Source organism: Amblyraja radiata, chromosome 33 (genome assembly GCF_010909765.2).
Source record: "Amblyraja radiata isolate CabotCenter1 chromosome 33, sAmbRad1.1.pri, whole genome shotgun sequence".
Lineage (NCBI taxonomy): Eukaryota > Metazoa > Chordata > Chondrichthyes > Rajiformes > Rajidae > Amblyraja > Amblyraja radiata.
In genome coordinates, this window is record NC_045988.1 from 28,208,977 (window position 1) to 28,223,083 (window position 14,107).

Below are 14,107 nucleotides of genomic sequence, written 5' to 3' on the forward strand. Positions count from 1 at the left end.
GGACCCTTCGTCAGACTGAATGTATGGGGATGGGAATGAAAGCTGGAAGTTGGGGATGGGGAGAGAGCTCAGAGGTTGAGGCAGTGCAAAGCCTGGCAAGTAACAAGTGGATAGAGATGTGGGAGGGGTTTTGATTGGCAGATGGTTGGACAAGGCCAGAGATGAAAAGATAAAGTGTGAGAGATAAGGACCGGAAAAATATGAATTGTAAAGTCAGAAGGAATATGGGTGGGAGGAGGAGGGAGAATGAGTGCAAATCCAGGTGGGATACAGGGAAGAGATGGGAGAAAAATATGGGAGAGGAGAAGGGTGGGTAGGTTTGTTTGCAGGTTAGTAACCTCCAGGCACGAAAATCGCTATCAAAGTATGGGATATCAAATAGTCTACAGTCCTGCCTGCACTGACGGGACACCAGCCTGGAGTTGTTGAGCTTCTCCACGCTTCCTGTAAACCTCGGCTGTCGTTCCCGAAAGTCCCGGCAGGGCTGTAGGTTAACCTGGCGGGACGGGCAGAGTTGAGCTGGGTTTAGCGCTGCTTCTCTGTGCTGGCTGTGGGCCTGGAGGTGCCGCTCGTGTCTAACCCCGACGTCTCGGGACACCCCAGGGGGGGCATTCGGGTGGGGACGGGGATGGTCCAGTGGCGGTTCGGCAGCGGTTGCAGCGCCGGAGACTGAGATCGATCCTGGCAGCGGATGAGGCGCAGGTCTGTGTCCAGGGTTGCCGAGAGTGTTTTGGCACATCTCCCTCCTCCAATCACCGTGCTCTATCCTCAGTCCCACCCCCCCCCCCCACTTCTGCCTCTGACCGACACCTCCCTCCTCCAATGATCGCGCTGAATCATCATGTTCCGCCCCCATTGCCTGTTGACCGACGTCTCTCTCGTCCAATCGGCGCCCTTGATCAGCAGTCCCACCTTCACTGTCTCGCGGAAAGCGGAGATTTCATCGTGTTTTAAATCCGGATTACAAAAAATGGAAGGGATCGTCCCCCACCTCTCAAAACAGGGGGGGACGTGTGTCCCCTGGCAGCCCCCCCCCCCCCCACCTCCCGGGATTTCCACCCCAGTGACCTCCATAATTTTTAGGACGAAGACCCATAATTTATTTAGAAATACTCTTCAGGAGTCAGATGTGGATTTGTCCATGACCACTGTCCGCAGAAGACTTCATGATCAGAAATACAGAGGCTGCACTGCTGACAAGATGCAAACCACTGTTTAGCTGCAAAAATAGGATGGCCAGGTTACAGTTTGCCAAGAAGTACTCAAAAGAGCAACCACAGTTCTGGAAAATGGTCTTTTGGACAGATGAGACGAAGATTAATGTATATCAGAGTGATGGCAAGGGCAAAGTATGGAGGAGAGAAGGAACTGCCCAAGATCCAAAGCATACCACCTCATCTGTGAAACATGGGGGTGTTATGGCCTGGGCATGTATGGCTGCTGAAGGTACTGGCTCACTTATTTTCTTTGATGATACAACTGCTGATGGTAGTAGCATAATGAATTCTGAAGTGTATAGACACATCCTATCTGCTCAAGTTCAAACAAATGCCTCAAAATTCATTGGCCAGCGGTTCATTCTGCAGCAAGATAATGATCCCAAACATACTGCTAAAGCACCAAAGGAGTTTTTCAAAGCTAGAAATGGTCAATTCTTGAGTGGCCAAGTCAATTGCCCAATCTGAACCCAATTGAGCATGCCTTTTATATGCTGAAGAAAAAACTGAAGGGGACTAGCCCCCAAAACAAGCATAAGCTAAAGATGGCTGCAATACAGGCCTGTAATAGCATCACCAGAGAAGACACCCAGCAACTGGTGATGTCCATGAATTGCAGATTTCAGGCTGTAATTGCATGCAAAGGATATGCGACAAAACGCTAAACATGACTACTTTCATTTACATGACATTGCTGTGTCGCAACATTATGGTGCTCTGAAATGGGGAGGCCATGTCTAAACACTGCTGTCATTTCTTCATGGTGAAACCAAAATGTATAAAAATGGCCTTTATTAAAATATGACAACGTGCACTTTAACCACATGTGACTTTTTCTATTACAAGTCACAAATTGTGGAGTACAGAGGCAAATAAATGGGTCTTTGTCCCAAACATTATGGAGGGCACTGTAAAATTAGAGAATTTAATCATATCGTTAAGCTGTAAGCTACCCAAGTGGAATACGAAGTACTGTTCCTCCAGCTTGCATGACCTCACCCAGAGAAAGGTCAATATGGGATTGGGAAGTGGAATAAAAATGGTTAGCAACTCGGAGATGCGGTAGGCCTTAGCCATCTGACCGCAGATATTTGCTAAAATGGGCGCTTGGTGTCCGCTTGGTCTCACACTTAGGTTGGCTATTTACGCTTGGTAAATGGGGCCACATTGGGAACACTGAATGCAGATGAGATTAGAGGAGTTTGTGAACCTCTTTCTCACCTGGAAGGACTGCTGGGGTCCACGGATGGAAGTGAGGGAGGAGATAAAGGGACCTCTTTATCTCGGATCTTGTTGAAGTGGCAGAAATATTGGAGAATGATGTGTTACAAGGATATTATACTATTCTAATTATGTCATTTTATACAATATGAATAGAATCCAGCCATACATGTAGGTATGTTACAAAACTTACCTTCAGAGGCGCTGCAGTTCTGCCACTGCCCCTGTGCGCGACTTTGGCGCCTTTGAGAGGGGGGCGGGTTTAAAATGCGATTTTTCTGCAGCCAATTCAAATCGATCTCTGTTAGGCTGTTTAGTTGCTAAAGAAAAATCGCTTCGACTGCCGTTTTATTAAGTTTATTAAAATTAGCGCTATATAATTTAATTGTTAGAGTTAATTCAAAATCATCTTCTAAAGCCGTGAACGCCGACAACGGGACAGATCTCACATAGGGGACAAGGCAAGGTAGGCTGTTTATTTTTACATAAAAAAGTACTTCTTAAGATGCTTTTAATCAAAATTTTAAGTTGCGAGAAGGTGACTTGGAGCCCATCCGAATCGGCAGTATTTTTCATGCTGACATGGGGCTTCAAATTCACTGCAACCGCAGCGTTCCAAACCTGCGCGTTCCACAAAATCCCACTCGCAAGATGATTTAAATGGCCATTAATTTACAGCAATTAAACACTAAATTCCTTCCATTTGACCTATAAATTTATGACAATGAGATTTTAAAATCATGTTATATTGTGAATTCTTGTGTGAATGTTATTTGGACATTTAGGCTTTTTAAAAATGTAAATCTTTTCTTAAGAAATGGATACATGTTTAGATCTAGTAATTGAATTTTGGAATTAGCTGCAATTGGGTAATTAACTAATTATATGCTTTAATTTCGGGTCATCCAAGTAAGATTGTTTAATATTTGTTTCAGAATGCTTCAATCTATAATAACTGAAAATTTATTTCAGTTCTCTTAATTTTTAATAAAGTTATGGCCATTTGACTGTCCTTGATCACAGCTTTTGTGTTAAGTCAATGGAAAAGCAATAGGGAACAAGATGCTAATTTCCGAGTATGAAAATGGCCATAACATTTTTAATACTGAAGATATGAAAGTGAATTAGGTGTCAAATTAAACTTCTTTTTATGCTTTATCTGATGGGATAAATTGCAGACTTGATTTTTAAAATCTCAAAATGTTGTAACATTGCTAATACATGAGTCCAATAGATGGTGCTACAGTGTCATAGCGTCACAGTTACAGATAGTGCAGCTTAAAGAAAAGTGCAAGATCTGTGTTGATGTAGGTTGGGAGATTCATACTGTATCCTAGTTTATGGAAGTACCATTTGGTAGTCTGATATAACAATGGGGAAGATGATGTTCCTGAATTTAGCCATTTGTGCTTACAAGATTTTGTCTCTTATGTCTGTGAGTGGGGAGAAATGGGAATGGTCCTTGAATATGGTCCTTGAATATGTTGGCTGCTTTCCTGAGGCCGCAGAAGTATAGATGGAGTTACCGGTGGTGGAGGCTGGTTTGTGTGATGGACATCCCCAACTCACATGGCTTCTTGCCATCTTGGACAAAACTGTTGCCATACCAAGCTTGATTGCATTCTGATAGGATGCTTTCTGCAGTGCATCTCCAGAAGTTGGTAAGAATTGTGGAGACATGTCAAACTTCCTTGGTTTTCTGATGAAGTAGAGGCATTGGTGTGTTATCTTGGCTGTAGTTTCAATGTGGTTTGTGCAGGACAAATTGTTGGTGTCAGTTACACTTCTGATTTGAAGCTCTGCAGATGCTGGTTTAAACCGAATATAGACACAAAAAGCTGGAGTAACTCAGCGGGACATGCAACATCTCTGGAGAGAAGGAATGGGTGATGTTTCGTGTCAAAACCCTTCTTCAGACTGAAAGTCATGAGAAAACTTTGTCTGAAGAAGAGTCTCAACCCAAAAAGTCACCCATTCCTTCTCTCCAGAGATCCTGTATGTCCCGCTGAGGTACTCCAGCATTTTGTGTCTACCTTCTTGCAATCTGTAATACACTGCGTGAGCAGGTGGTGGAGGCAGAGACACCCACAACATTAACATAGAAACAGAAAATAGGTGCAGGAGGATGCCATTCGGCCCTTCGAGCCAGCACCGCCATTCATTGTGATCATGGCTGATTGCCCCCAATCAATAACCCGTGCCTGCCTTCTCCCCATATCCCTTGATTCCACAAGCCGCTAGAGCTCTATCTAACTCTCTCTTAAATCCATCCAGTGACTTGGCCTCCACTGCCCTCTGTGGCAGGGAATTCCACAAATTCACAACTCTCTGGGTGAAAAAGTTTTTCTCACCTCAGTCTTAAATGGCCTCCCCTTTATACTAAGACTGTGGCCCCTGGTTCTGGACTCGCCCAACATTGAGAACATTTTTCCTGCATCTAGCTTGGCCAGTCCTTTTATAATTTTATATGTTTCTATGAGATCGTCCCTCATCCTTCTACTCCAGTGAATACAAGCCTAGTCTTTTCAATTTTTCCTCATATGACAGTCCCGCCATCCCAGGGATCAATCTCGTGAACCTACGCTGCACTGCCCCAATCACAAGGATGTCCTTCCTCAAATTAGGAGACCAAAACTCTACACAATACTCCAGATGTGGTCTCACCAGAGCTCTATACAACTGCAGAAAAAACTCTCTACTCCTATACTGAAATGCGCTTGTTATGAAGGCCAACATTCCATTAGCTTTCTTCACTGCCTGCTGTACCTGCACGTCAACTTTCAGTGACCAATGTACAAGGACACCCAGGTCTCGCTGTACCTCCCCCATACCTAACCTAACCTCATTGAGATAATAATCTGCCCCCTTGTTTTTGCCACCAAAGTGGATAACCTCACATTTATCTATATTACACTGCATCTGCCACGTATCTGCCCACTCACTCAACCTGTCCAGGTCACCCTGCAACCTCCTAACATCCTCTTCACAGTTCACACTGCCATCCAGCATTGAGTCATCTGCAAACTTGCTAGTGTTGCTCCTAATTCCTTCTTCCAAATCATTAATATATATGGTAAACAGTTGCAGCCCCAACACCGAGCCTTGCGGCACTCCACTCGCCACTGCCTGCCATTCTGAAAAGGACCCGTTCACTCATACTCTTTGCTTCCTATCTGCCAACCAATTTTCTATCCATGTCAACACCCTACCCCCAATACCATTCGCTCTAATTTTAGTCACCAGTCTCCCGTGCGGGACCTTATCAAAGGCTTTACTGCTATCTAAATGCCCCATTATTACCTCTTTAATAATTGACTCCAGCATCTTTCCCACCACCGAAGTCAGGCTAACTGGTCTGTAATTCACCGTTTTCTCTCTTGCCCCTTTCTTGAAAAGTGGGATAACATTAGCTATCCTCCAATCCACAGGAACTGACCCTGAATCTATTGAACGTTAGAAAATGATCACCAATGCTTCCACTATTTCTAGAGCCACCTCCCTGAGGACCCTGGGATGCAGACTGTCAGGCCCCGGGGATTTATCATCCTTCAGTCCCATTAGCCTACCCAATACTATTTCTCGCCTAATGAAATTTTCTTTCAGTTCCTCGACCCCCTCTGTCCTCCAGTACATCTGGGAGATTGTTTGTGTCTTCCTTAGTGAAGACAGATCCGAAGTACCAGTTCAACTCTTCTGCCATTTCCTTGTTCCCCATACTAATTTCACCCGTGTCTGCCTTCAAGGCACCCACATTTGACTTTGCTACTCTTTTTCCCTTAACATATCGAAATAAGCTTTTACTGTCCTTCTTTATACTCCTGGCCAGCTTCCCTTCGTACTTCATCTTTTCAGCCCGTATTGCCCGTTTTGTTTCCTTCTGTTGTCCTATGAAACCTGCTCCATTGTTCTGTGTCTTGACATCAGAGTCCACTGCAGCACCCTGTGATATTTCACTAAATCCAAAGGTGCTAAATAACGGAAATTTATTGCTGTGATAGTTACGTGGTACTTGTATCCTGGCCCACATGACACCAGATTTTAATTGTGGACCACTTCTCTGTGAAGTTTAAAACTGTGTGTTTGATGTTCAGTGTTCTTCGTCAACCATCTTATTGTATTAATGGAATCGAGCTGGTATACTGTGAGCTTTACAAGGTTTTCATTACATGTGACGATTGCATTGAGTACTCTACCTGTCCTGCTGCATGCTTGGGCAAGTTGTTTTGATGATTGACACTCATGATAATGTGCTTGACTGCGTTATGCAAAGAACCTGCTGCTCCAAAATTTTATTCTGCAACTGAAAAAGTTTCAATCAGTGACAGGAAGAATAATCGGTTAGAAGACTGGAAAGCTGCCAGTAAATAGCATTTTTTGTTGCAGTGTACCATGATTCAGCAATTTGAGGATATCAAAGGAATGGGGAGGGGACGAGGAAGAGATGCAGCACTGATATTACTCAGAATACTGTCAGCAGTGCCGTCCGTGCCTTAGTCATCTAATATTGAATCTTAAGGACGATCATCAAGAATAAAGGTGATGTTGATGTAGAGATTGTCTATTGTTAACCATTGACCTGTACAAAAGCACTCTGGGCCAGAATTTTCAATCAGTATCGCAGTATGGCAAATCACTTCACCTTTTGGCCATGTTGATGCACGAACAGAAGTTACAAAGCTTTTTCCATAATAAGTTGTAGAAATCTAGATGCTCCTGGCCCAGAGATGTTGTATATTTTCATTTTAAGTTTGATACGACAGAAAAATAAGCATGAAATAATGTCTTCTCTGTTTGAGATTGAATGTATTGCACATAATGCAAACCTCTGGGAATGTCCATGTGGGTGATGTGATGGTGCACAGCATGTCCAGGTTTCAGCCTTGTGGAAGTTGGAGACCAAATCATGCAGCCGTCTTACTTGGAATGAGAGAATCTATTCCTGCGTGTCAGCAGAATGCTTATGTTGAGGTACTGCTAATGAGGAAAGACAAATATAATACCTGCACTAACTTTTCCAATGCTGAATGCTTCTCATTGGTGATCAACTTCAATGTCTCTTCATTGAAAGATAAATAATATTCAAACATATGTTTTTTCATGAAATCAAACCATTCAAATATGTAATGAACAGCTTCACCATGCTATTGATCCCAATGCACACTTGTGGTCCCCATTTGTGCAAGATGGATGGCCTCCTGCTTGTATGCAGTGCTCCATCTTGGCTGCTGAATGGTTGACGATTTACGATGCAGGAGGAAGCCATTTGGACCAAGTCTATGCTGATTTGAAAGAGAGCTCTCAAGCTTAATCCCCATTCATGGGCTGTGGCCCTGCAGGCTGCTGCTGTTCAAGATTACGTTCAAATGCCTGTTTACACATGATGAGGATTTCTGCCTCTCCCATCCTCTCTGGCAGTGACTTCCAGATCCTTGCCGCTCTCCAAGTGAAGAATACATTTTAATTTGCTCTCGAATCCTTGCATCATCTATCTATATTACTAAATCTCTGTTCTTGACCGCTTTTGGCCTTCTGTGCTGCGATTTCCGAGAGAACGCCGCCACCTACGGCCGTCATTTTTGGCCACCTCGCTCAGAGCCCCCCTCCGCCTTCCGGGACCAGAGGATTTTTCCCATCGATGAAAAATCAGAGAGATATTAATGTTTTTTATTAATTGCCATTCTCTCTGCTGCCCCTGCTGGAGGGAGGGGGAGGGACAATAAAACCAGGAAGTGGTGTGCCTCACTCAGTCTCTGCAAGATGGAGGAAGCCATCTCTTGGAGCTCTGAATAACACTGAAAACATGTCTACTCAACTGTGAGTGCCCTTAATGTGGTTTGAAAATGAAAATATGGTTGGTTTGAAATAAAATGGCACTGCCTTCAAATGGTTGTTTGGGGGGGGCTGGGTTGAAGTAAAAAGGCACTGCCTGCAAATTGTTGTTTGGGGGGTTTGGGTTGAAGTAAAAAGGCACTGCCTGCAAATGGTTGTTTGGGGGGTTTGGGTAGAAGTGAAAAGGCACTGCCTGCAAATGGTTGTTTGGGGGGTTTGGGTAGAAGTGAAAAGGCACTGCGTGCAAATGGTTGTTTGGGTTGAAGTGAAAAGGCACTGCCTGCAAATGGTTGTTTGGGGGGTTTGGGTAGAAGTGAAAAGGCACTGCCTGCAAATGGTTGTTTGGGGGGTTTGGGTTGAAGTAAAAAGGCACTGCCTGCAAATGGTTGTTTGTCTAAACTTGACAACTTCCTGTTTGCACTATATTGATTTTAAATAAAACGCTACCACTTACGGCTGTGATTTTTGGCCATCTTATACAGTTCCCCTACTCTCATCAGGTGCAGAGGATTCTTCCCATCAATGAAAAACAAAAGTGTTAGGAGTGTTTAAAAAATGTTGAGAATCTCTCTCCTGTCAATCACGCCATGAAGGCCACACCTTTTCTGGTGGGAGGGGGAGGGATTATAAAACCCGGAGGTGTGGCTCAGTCTCTGCATGATGGGGGAGGGAGAGGTCACGACTCTGTCTGAGCTGTGAATCTACTGTATGGTTTTATGGTGGTTTCACCCTGCTTGAAATAGTATGAAACTGCATTTGAATGTGGTGGCCTTGCACGAAATGGTATGAAACTGCATTTGAATGTGGTGTCGTTGCACCCTGCATGAAATGGTATGAAACTGCACTTGAATTTGGTGGCCTTGCACCCTGCTCGAAGAGGTAAGAAACTGCACTTGAATTTGGTGGCCTTGCACCCTGCTTGAAATGGTAGGAAAATGGATTTGAATTTGGTGGCCTAGCACTCTGCTTGAAATGGAATTTCAAGGAATAGCTGTGAGTCAACTGCCAGCCCACCAGCCGTGAGTGAGCTGCCAGCACATCAGGCTTGAGGGACTGAGCTGCCACCCCAAGAATCCATTTCGCCCACAATGTTCACACTAGCCCTCTGGAGACCAGTAGTCACTGCAGCCAACAACACCCATACCAGCGCTCCAGAAAGCCCCCCCCCCCCCCCCCACTGGCCACCAATATTGGAATTGGTGGAGAGGTGGAATATTGCATCGGGGGACCAGCCCTCCTGTGTGAACATGGGACCCAACGGGTCCCACTTAGTCTAGTTAACTTTAAATCTATGCCCTCTAGGTTTTCACCCATCTGCGAAGGGAAACAACTCCATGTTTACTCTCTCTCTCTCTCTCTCTCTGTTCCAAATAGCCCCTTTTACTCCTGTCTTTGCTAATAGCTAAAGTTATCCAGCCTCTGCAGTACTTTATGAATCTGCTCTACTTCCTTTTTGGTGCAATCAAAGCTTTACGACTATGTACAAATCTGAATTGTTCCAAGTACTTCCTGCTTTTGTATTTGATGCTATCGCTTCTAAACCAGAGCTTCCCAGAGACCGTTTTATCCACCTTATTAAAAGCAGCAAAAGCAATCTAAGGATAAATGCCCATTTAGTCTAAATTACTTCTCCTTCTGAGAAAGGTTCACTAGTCTCTTACCTGAGATGGAAAACTTCAGCTGTGAGGAGAGACTGATAGGTTTGATGTACTTTGTGTAACAAGACAGAGAGGGGACATGTTAGAAGGTTTAAGATGATGAGTATGGGGTTTAGAGAGGGATCCAAGGAGGAATTTTCCTTCACCTCATTGAAGCAAGTTATTCTCAGTCCCATGAGACCCCCCTAAGCAGTGATGAGGGATGTGCACTCCAACAGTATGATGATATCCATATAGCTATAGATAATCCTTAATCTAACGTCCTTTCTCAAGGTTGAACTGTTTGTTTTAAAAAATCATTACCACCTTACCATCCAAACCCATAAACCCTGTAGCCAGTCATGTTTAGCTGGCATTCACCTGTCACAGCTGCAATATGCACAAGTGATTATGTCATCACATCCTCTTGGATTTAGTGCAGATGTGTAACAAGATAACTATGACTATGAGAACACCTTCTCTCTTGCAGTGGTACAAGCACCCAATGTCAGAGACCACAAAGAGCTCTTGGCCAGTGTGACCTGATTTTCAAATATCAATATTTGTGTTCATTTTTGACACAGGAGGCACCCTTTTGGTCAATCCAGTCATGCTGGCTCTCAGAACCCATTCCTCTGTAAACTATTATTTTACACATGCCCATTATTACCCCCTTAATTTCCCTACTACCTATCTAAACGTCATGAACAACATATCTTTGTAATGTGTGTGGAAACCAGAGCACCGTGGAAAACTCGCACAGTCATAGGGAAAATCTGGTCAGATGGGCAAGTGAGAGTTTGTTGGGAGCACAAATACTTTAATCTTATGAGAAAGCAGCTGTTTCTTGCTCGACACAGCTACTCCTTGGGTCAGGGCATCGGGTGGCCTTGGAATCTGCTGGAGGCTAAATTGAATCTTAATTTTGTGTACAGTGGTATCCAGTGAAGATTGTATGAGACTGGCTGTGTGCATAGTAATCATTAGTGGCTTCAACGGTCGTGTGATTGAGTGGCCAGTTCCTTAATAAGAGCTGGGGCCCTGATGTCATTAGCATTGTTGATTATGCACAGGTGAGTGTAATTGAAAAATTATTAAGACTTGATGCGTGCGGACTGCCGCTGTGCGCAGGCTTTTGTGTGTAATGGATGGTAATAAATCATGAAGTAACAGCTCCAACATAGAGTGGCCGCCTCTTTGCATTGTGCTATTTTACCACTTTTATTTTAAGGGCAATAAGATTTGGTAAGATGAGGTCTGACCCACTGAGGTACTCCAGTGCCTTTTTTTTTGTAAACTGGCATCTGCAGTTCCATGTTTCAAAAAATTTCAAATTCATTGTCTGTCGATATGTTTGCATCTTAGGCCATAAACATCACTTAGAATTTTCCTGGTGGTCAATATTTAACATGATGGTTGGATTTAAAATATGACACATTCATTTGAACAGCTTGAACATCAATATACGTCGGCCTTAACCTAAATCCTTGAATGGATTTTTTTTTTGAAATAGAGAGTTTGCTCTAGGAATTGACAGACGTAAATGACAACCCATATTAATGTTAAGAGCATTCAGATCTTTTGCTTTTGCCCTTCAGTGGTTTGCGTATTTGTGAAATGTGGAGAAGTGCCCCAAAACCTTTCTGACTTATTGAAATAAACTACATGCTGAAATGCTGCACTTGCCTGTAGCTTATTCATCTTTGCTTTACCTTTTTATTCAAAGTTTTCATATTTGTCTTTTCCCAGGATTGGGTTATATTTGTTCCTGATGTCAATATGTGACTACAGTAACTGACTTACTGAAGATTTTCCACTCTTGCTGCATGAGACTTCTCAGAGGATCAACTATGGAGTCCAAGACTGACAGTCCTGTCTGGGGCACACCGTCAGAGCATGATCAGACTCCAACCCAGGTAAGTGGAACTAATCAGTGAAACGAGGTATAACCGTATCTGGTGATCAATCACCGATCAATAGTGTTGCTGAGATGTTGCTTCAGGCAGATTGCTTTTGCTGAATAGAAGGTGCACAGCCTGGGAAGCACATTACACAGACACCGTGACAATTGGGGGTATTATTTTACGCAAAGGAATATTTGATCTGCTTCAAATATGTGAGGAAAGGGATCAGAAAGGAACATTTATGTAGACTTGCCAAGTTTCCTGGTTGTTCTCCAATTAGTTCGTAGCCCTCTTCAGCACAGTGCAAATATTCCTCACAGTCCCTAACTGGTAGCCCAGGTTATGCTCACTGACTGGCTTTTCAAATGTAGTAATAGAGGACTGTAATCTAATTCCCAAACGCCAACCAGAACAGCTGCAAGGTTCTCAATTTAAGCTCGCTATTGTTTCAACTTCAGAACTTTACAAAAATGATGCTTCCCCACCATTCCAGCATATACTGTACACCACATACATTTGAGATAGATTCCTACACGTATATTTAAGCTGTTAGGTGTGTGGGGTGTGCGAAATCTGAGATGGCATGCCACAACTCTTTCCAGTTCTGCTATGCTTGGAAGGCACTCAGCTCCATTCTGCTTTAGACTCTGATCAATTGATGAGAAATGACTTAAAGATAATTGGGTAAGGCAAAAGCTTTAATAATGAATGAGTAGCAGTGAGGAATGAGGGAACCATGCTCATTACTACCTTTATAGGAACATCAGGATGAGTTGGGTTCTTCTACCATCCATTGTACCACCATTCAGTTAGAATTTGGTTGATCTGCACAATTGTCCATCTTATTTTAATCCATTAGTATTCTACATCTTACAAAAAAATTCCAAGCTTGGCTTTGTAATTTTCACTTAATTTGGGAGAAAGAGTTGGGATGTCCACTGTGTGTGGTATCAAGAAATGCTTCTTGTTATTATCCTTGAATAACCTAGCTTTCATATGACCCTCCTCAAAGGAACAAATATCTCTTTACCCTACCATAGAACATAGAACAGTAGAGCACAGAAAGCGGCCCTTCAGCTCACCATGTCCATGCCAAACATGATGCTTGTTAACTATTCTCATCTGTCTACACATGATGCATACTCCTCCATTCCCTGCATATTCCTTTGATGATCTAAAGGCCTCAAATGCCACAATAACAAGGAAAAGCTCAACTGAAATATGTAAACATCTTCACATTTCGGAGTCTGGTTTTCGAGGCGCGCGCACACACACACACACACACACACACACACACACACACACACACACACACACACACACACACACACACACACACACACACACACTCAATTATATGGTGTTAAATTCTAAAGTGTTGTGTTTATCTTTTTTTTTGCACCTTCTCCAAAGCCTCTATGTCTTTTCTGTAATAGGGAAACCGGAACTGCATATACAGTGCCCTCCATAATGTTTGGGACAAAGACCCATCATTTATTTATTTGCCTCTGTACTCCACAATTTGAGATTTGTAATTGGAAAAAAATTGCATGTGGTTAAAGTGCACATTGTCACATTTTAATAAACGCCATTTTTATACATTTTGGTTTCACCATGTAGAAGTGACAGCAGTGTTTATGCATAGCCCCGCCCATTTCAGTGCACCATAATGTTTGGGACACAGCATTGTCATGTAAATGAAAGTAGTCATGTTTAGTATTTTGTTGTATATCCTTTGCATGCAATGACTGCTTGAAGTCTGCGATTCATGGACATCACCAGTTGCTGGGTGTCTTCTCTGGTGATGCTCTGCCAGGCCTGTATTGCAGCCATCTTTAGCTTATGCTTGTTGTGGGGGCTAGTCCCCTTCAGTTTTCTCTTCAGCATATAAAAGGCATGCTCAATTGGGCTCAGATCGGGTGATTGACTTGGCCACTCAAGAATTTACCATTTTTTAGCTTTGAAACACTCCTTTGTTGGTTTTGCAGTATGTTTGGGATCATTGTCTTGCTGTAGAATGAACCACCGTCCAATGAGTTTTGAGGAATTTGTTTGAACTTGAGCAGATAGGATGTGTCTATACACTTCAGAATTCATTATCCTACTACCATCAGCAGTTGTATCATCAATGAAGATAAGTGAGCCAGTACCTTCAGCAGCCATACATGGGCAGGCCATAACACCGTGTTTCACGGATGAGTTGGTATGCTTTGGATCTTGGGCAGTTCCTTCTCTCCTCCATACTTTGCCCTTGCCATCATTCTGATATAATCTTTGTCTCATCTGACCTCGGAAGACC

At 43.3% G+C, this 14,107-nt stretch overlaps 1 protein-coding gene across 3 annotated transcripts in view; it reads left to right on the forward strand.

The window, feature by feature from the left end:
• The window catches only part of prdm10 (PR/SET domain 10), a 220,558-nt gene that overhangs the window by 30,897 nt on the left and 175,554 nt on the right, over positions 1-14,107 (forward strand). For all 3 annotated transcript variants that reach the window (XM_033049823.1, XM_033049825.1, XM_033049824.1), the window contains exon 2: positions 11,654-11,820. In XM_033049823.1, coding sequence (XP_032905714.1) covers positions 11,731-11,820 — 90 coding nt within the window. In that variant the 5' untranslated portion in view covers positions 11,654-11,730. The remainder of the gene's footprint in view (positions 1-11,653; positions 11,821-14,107) is intronic.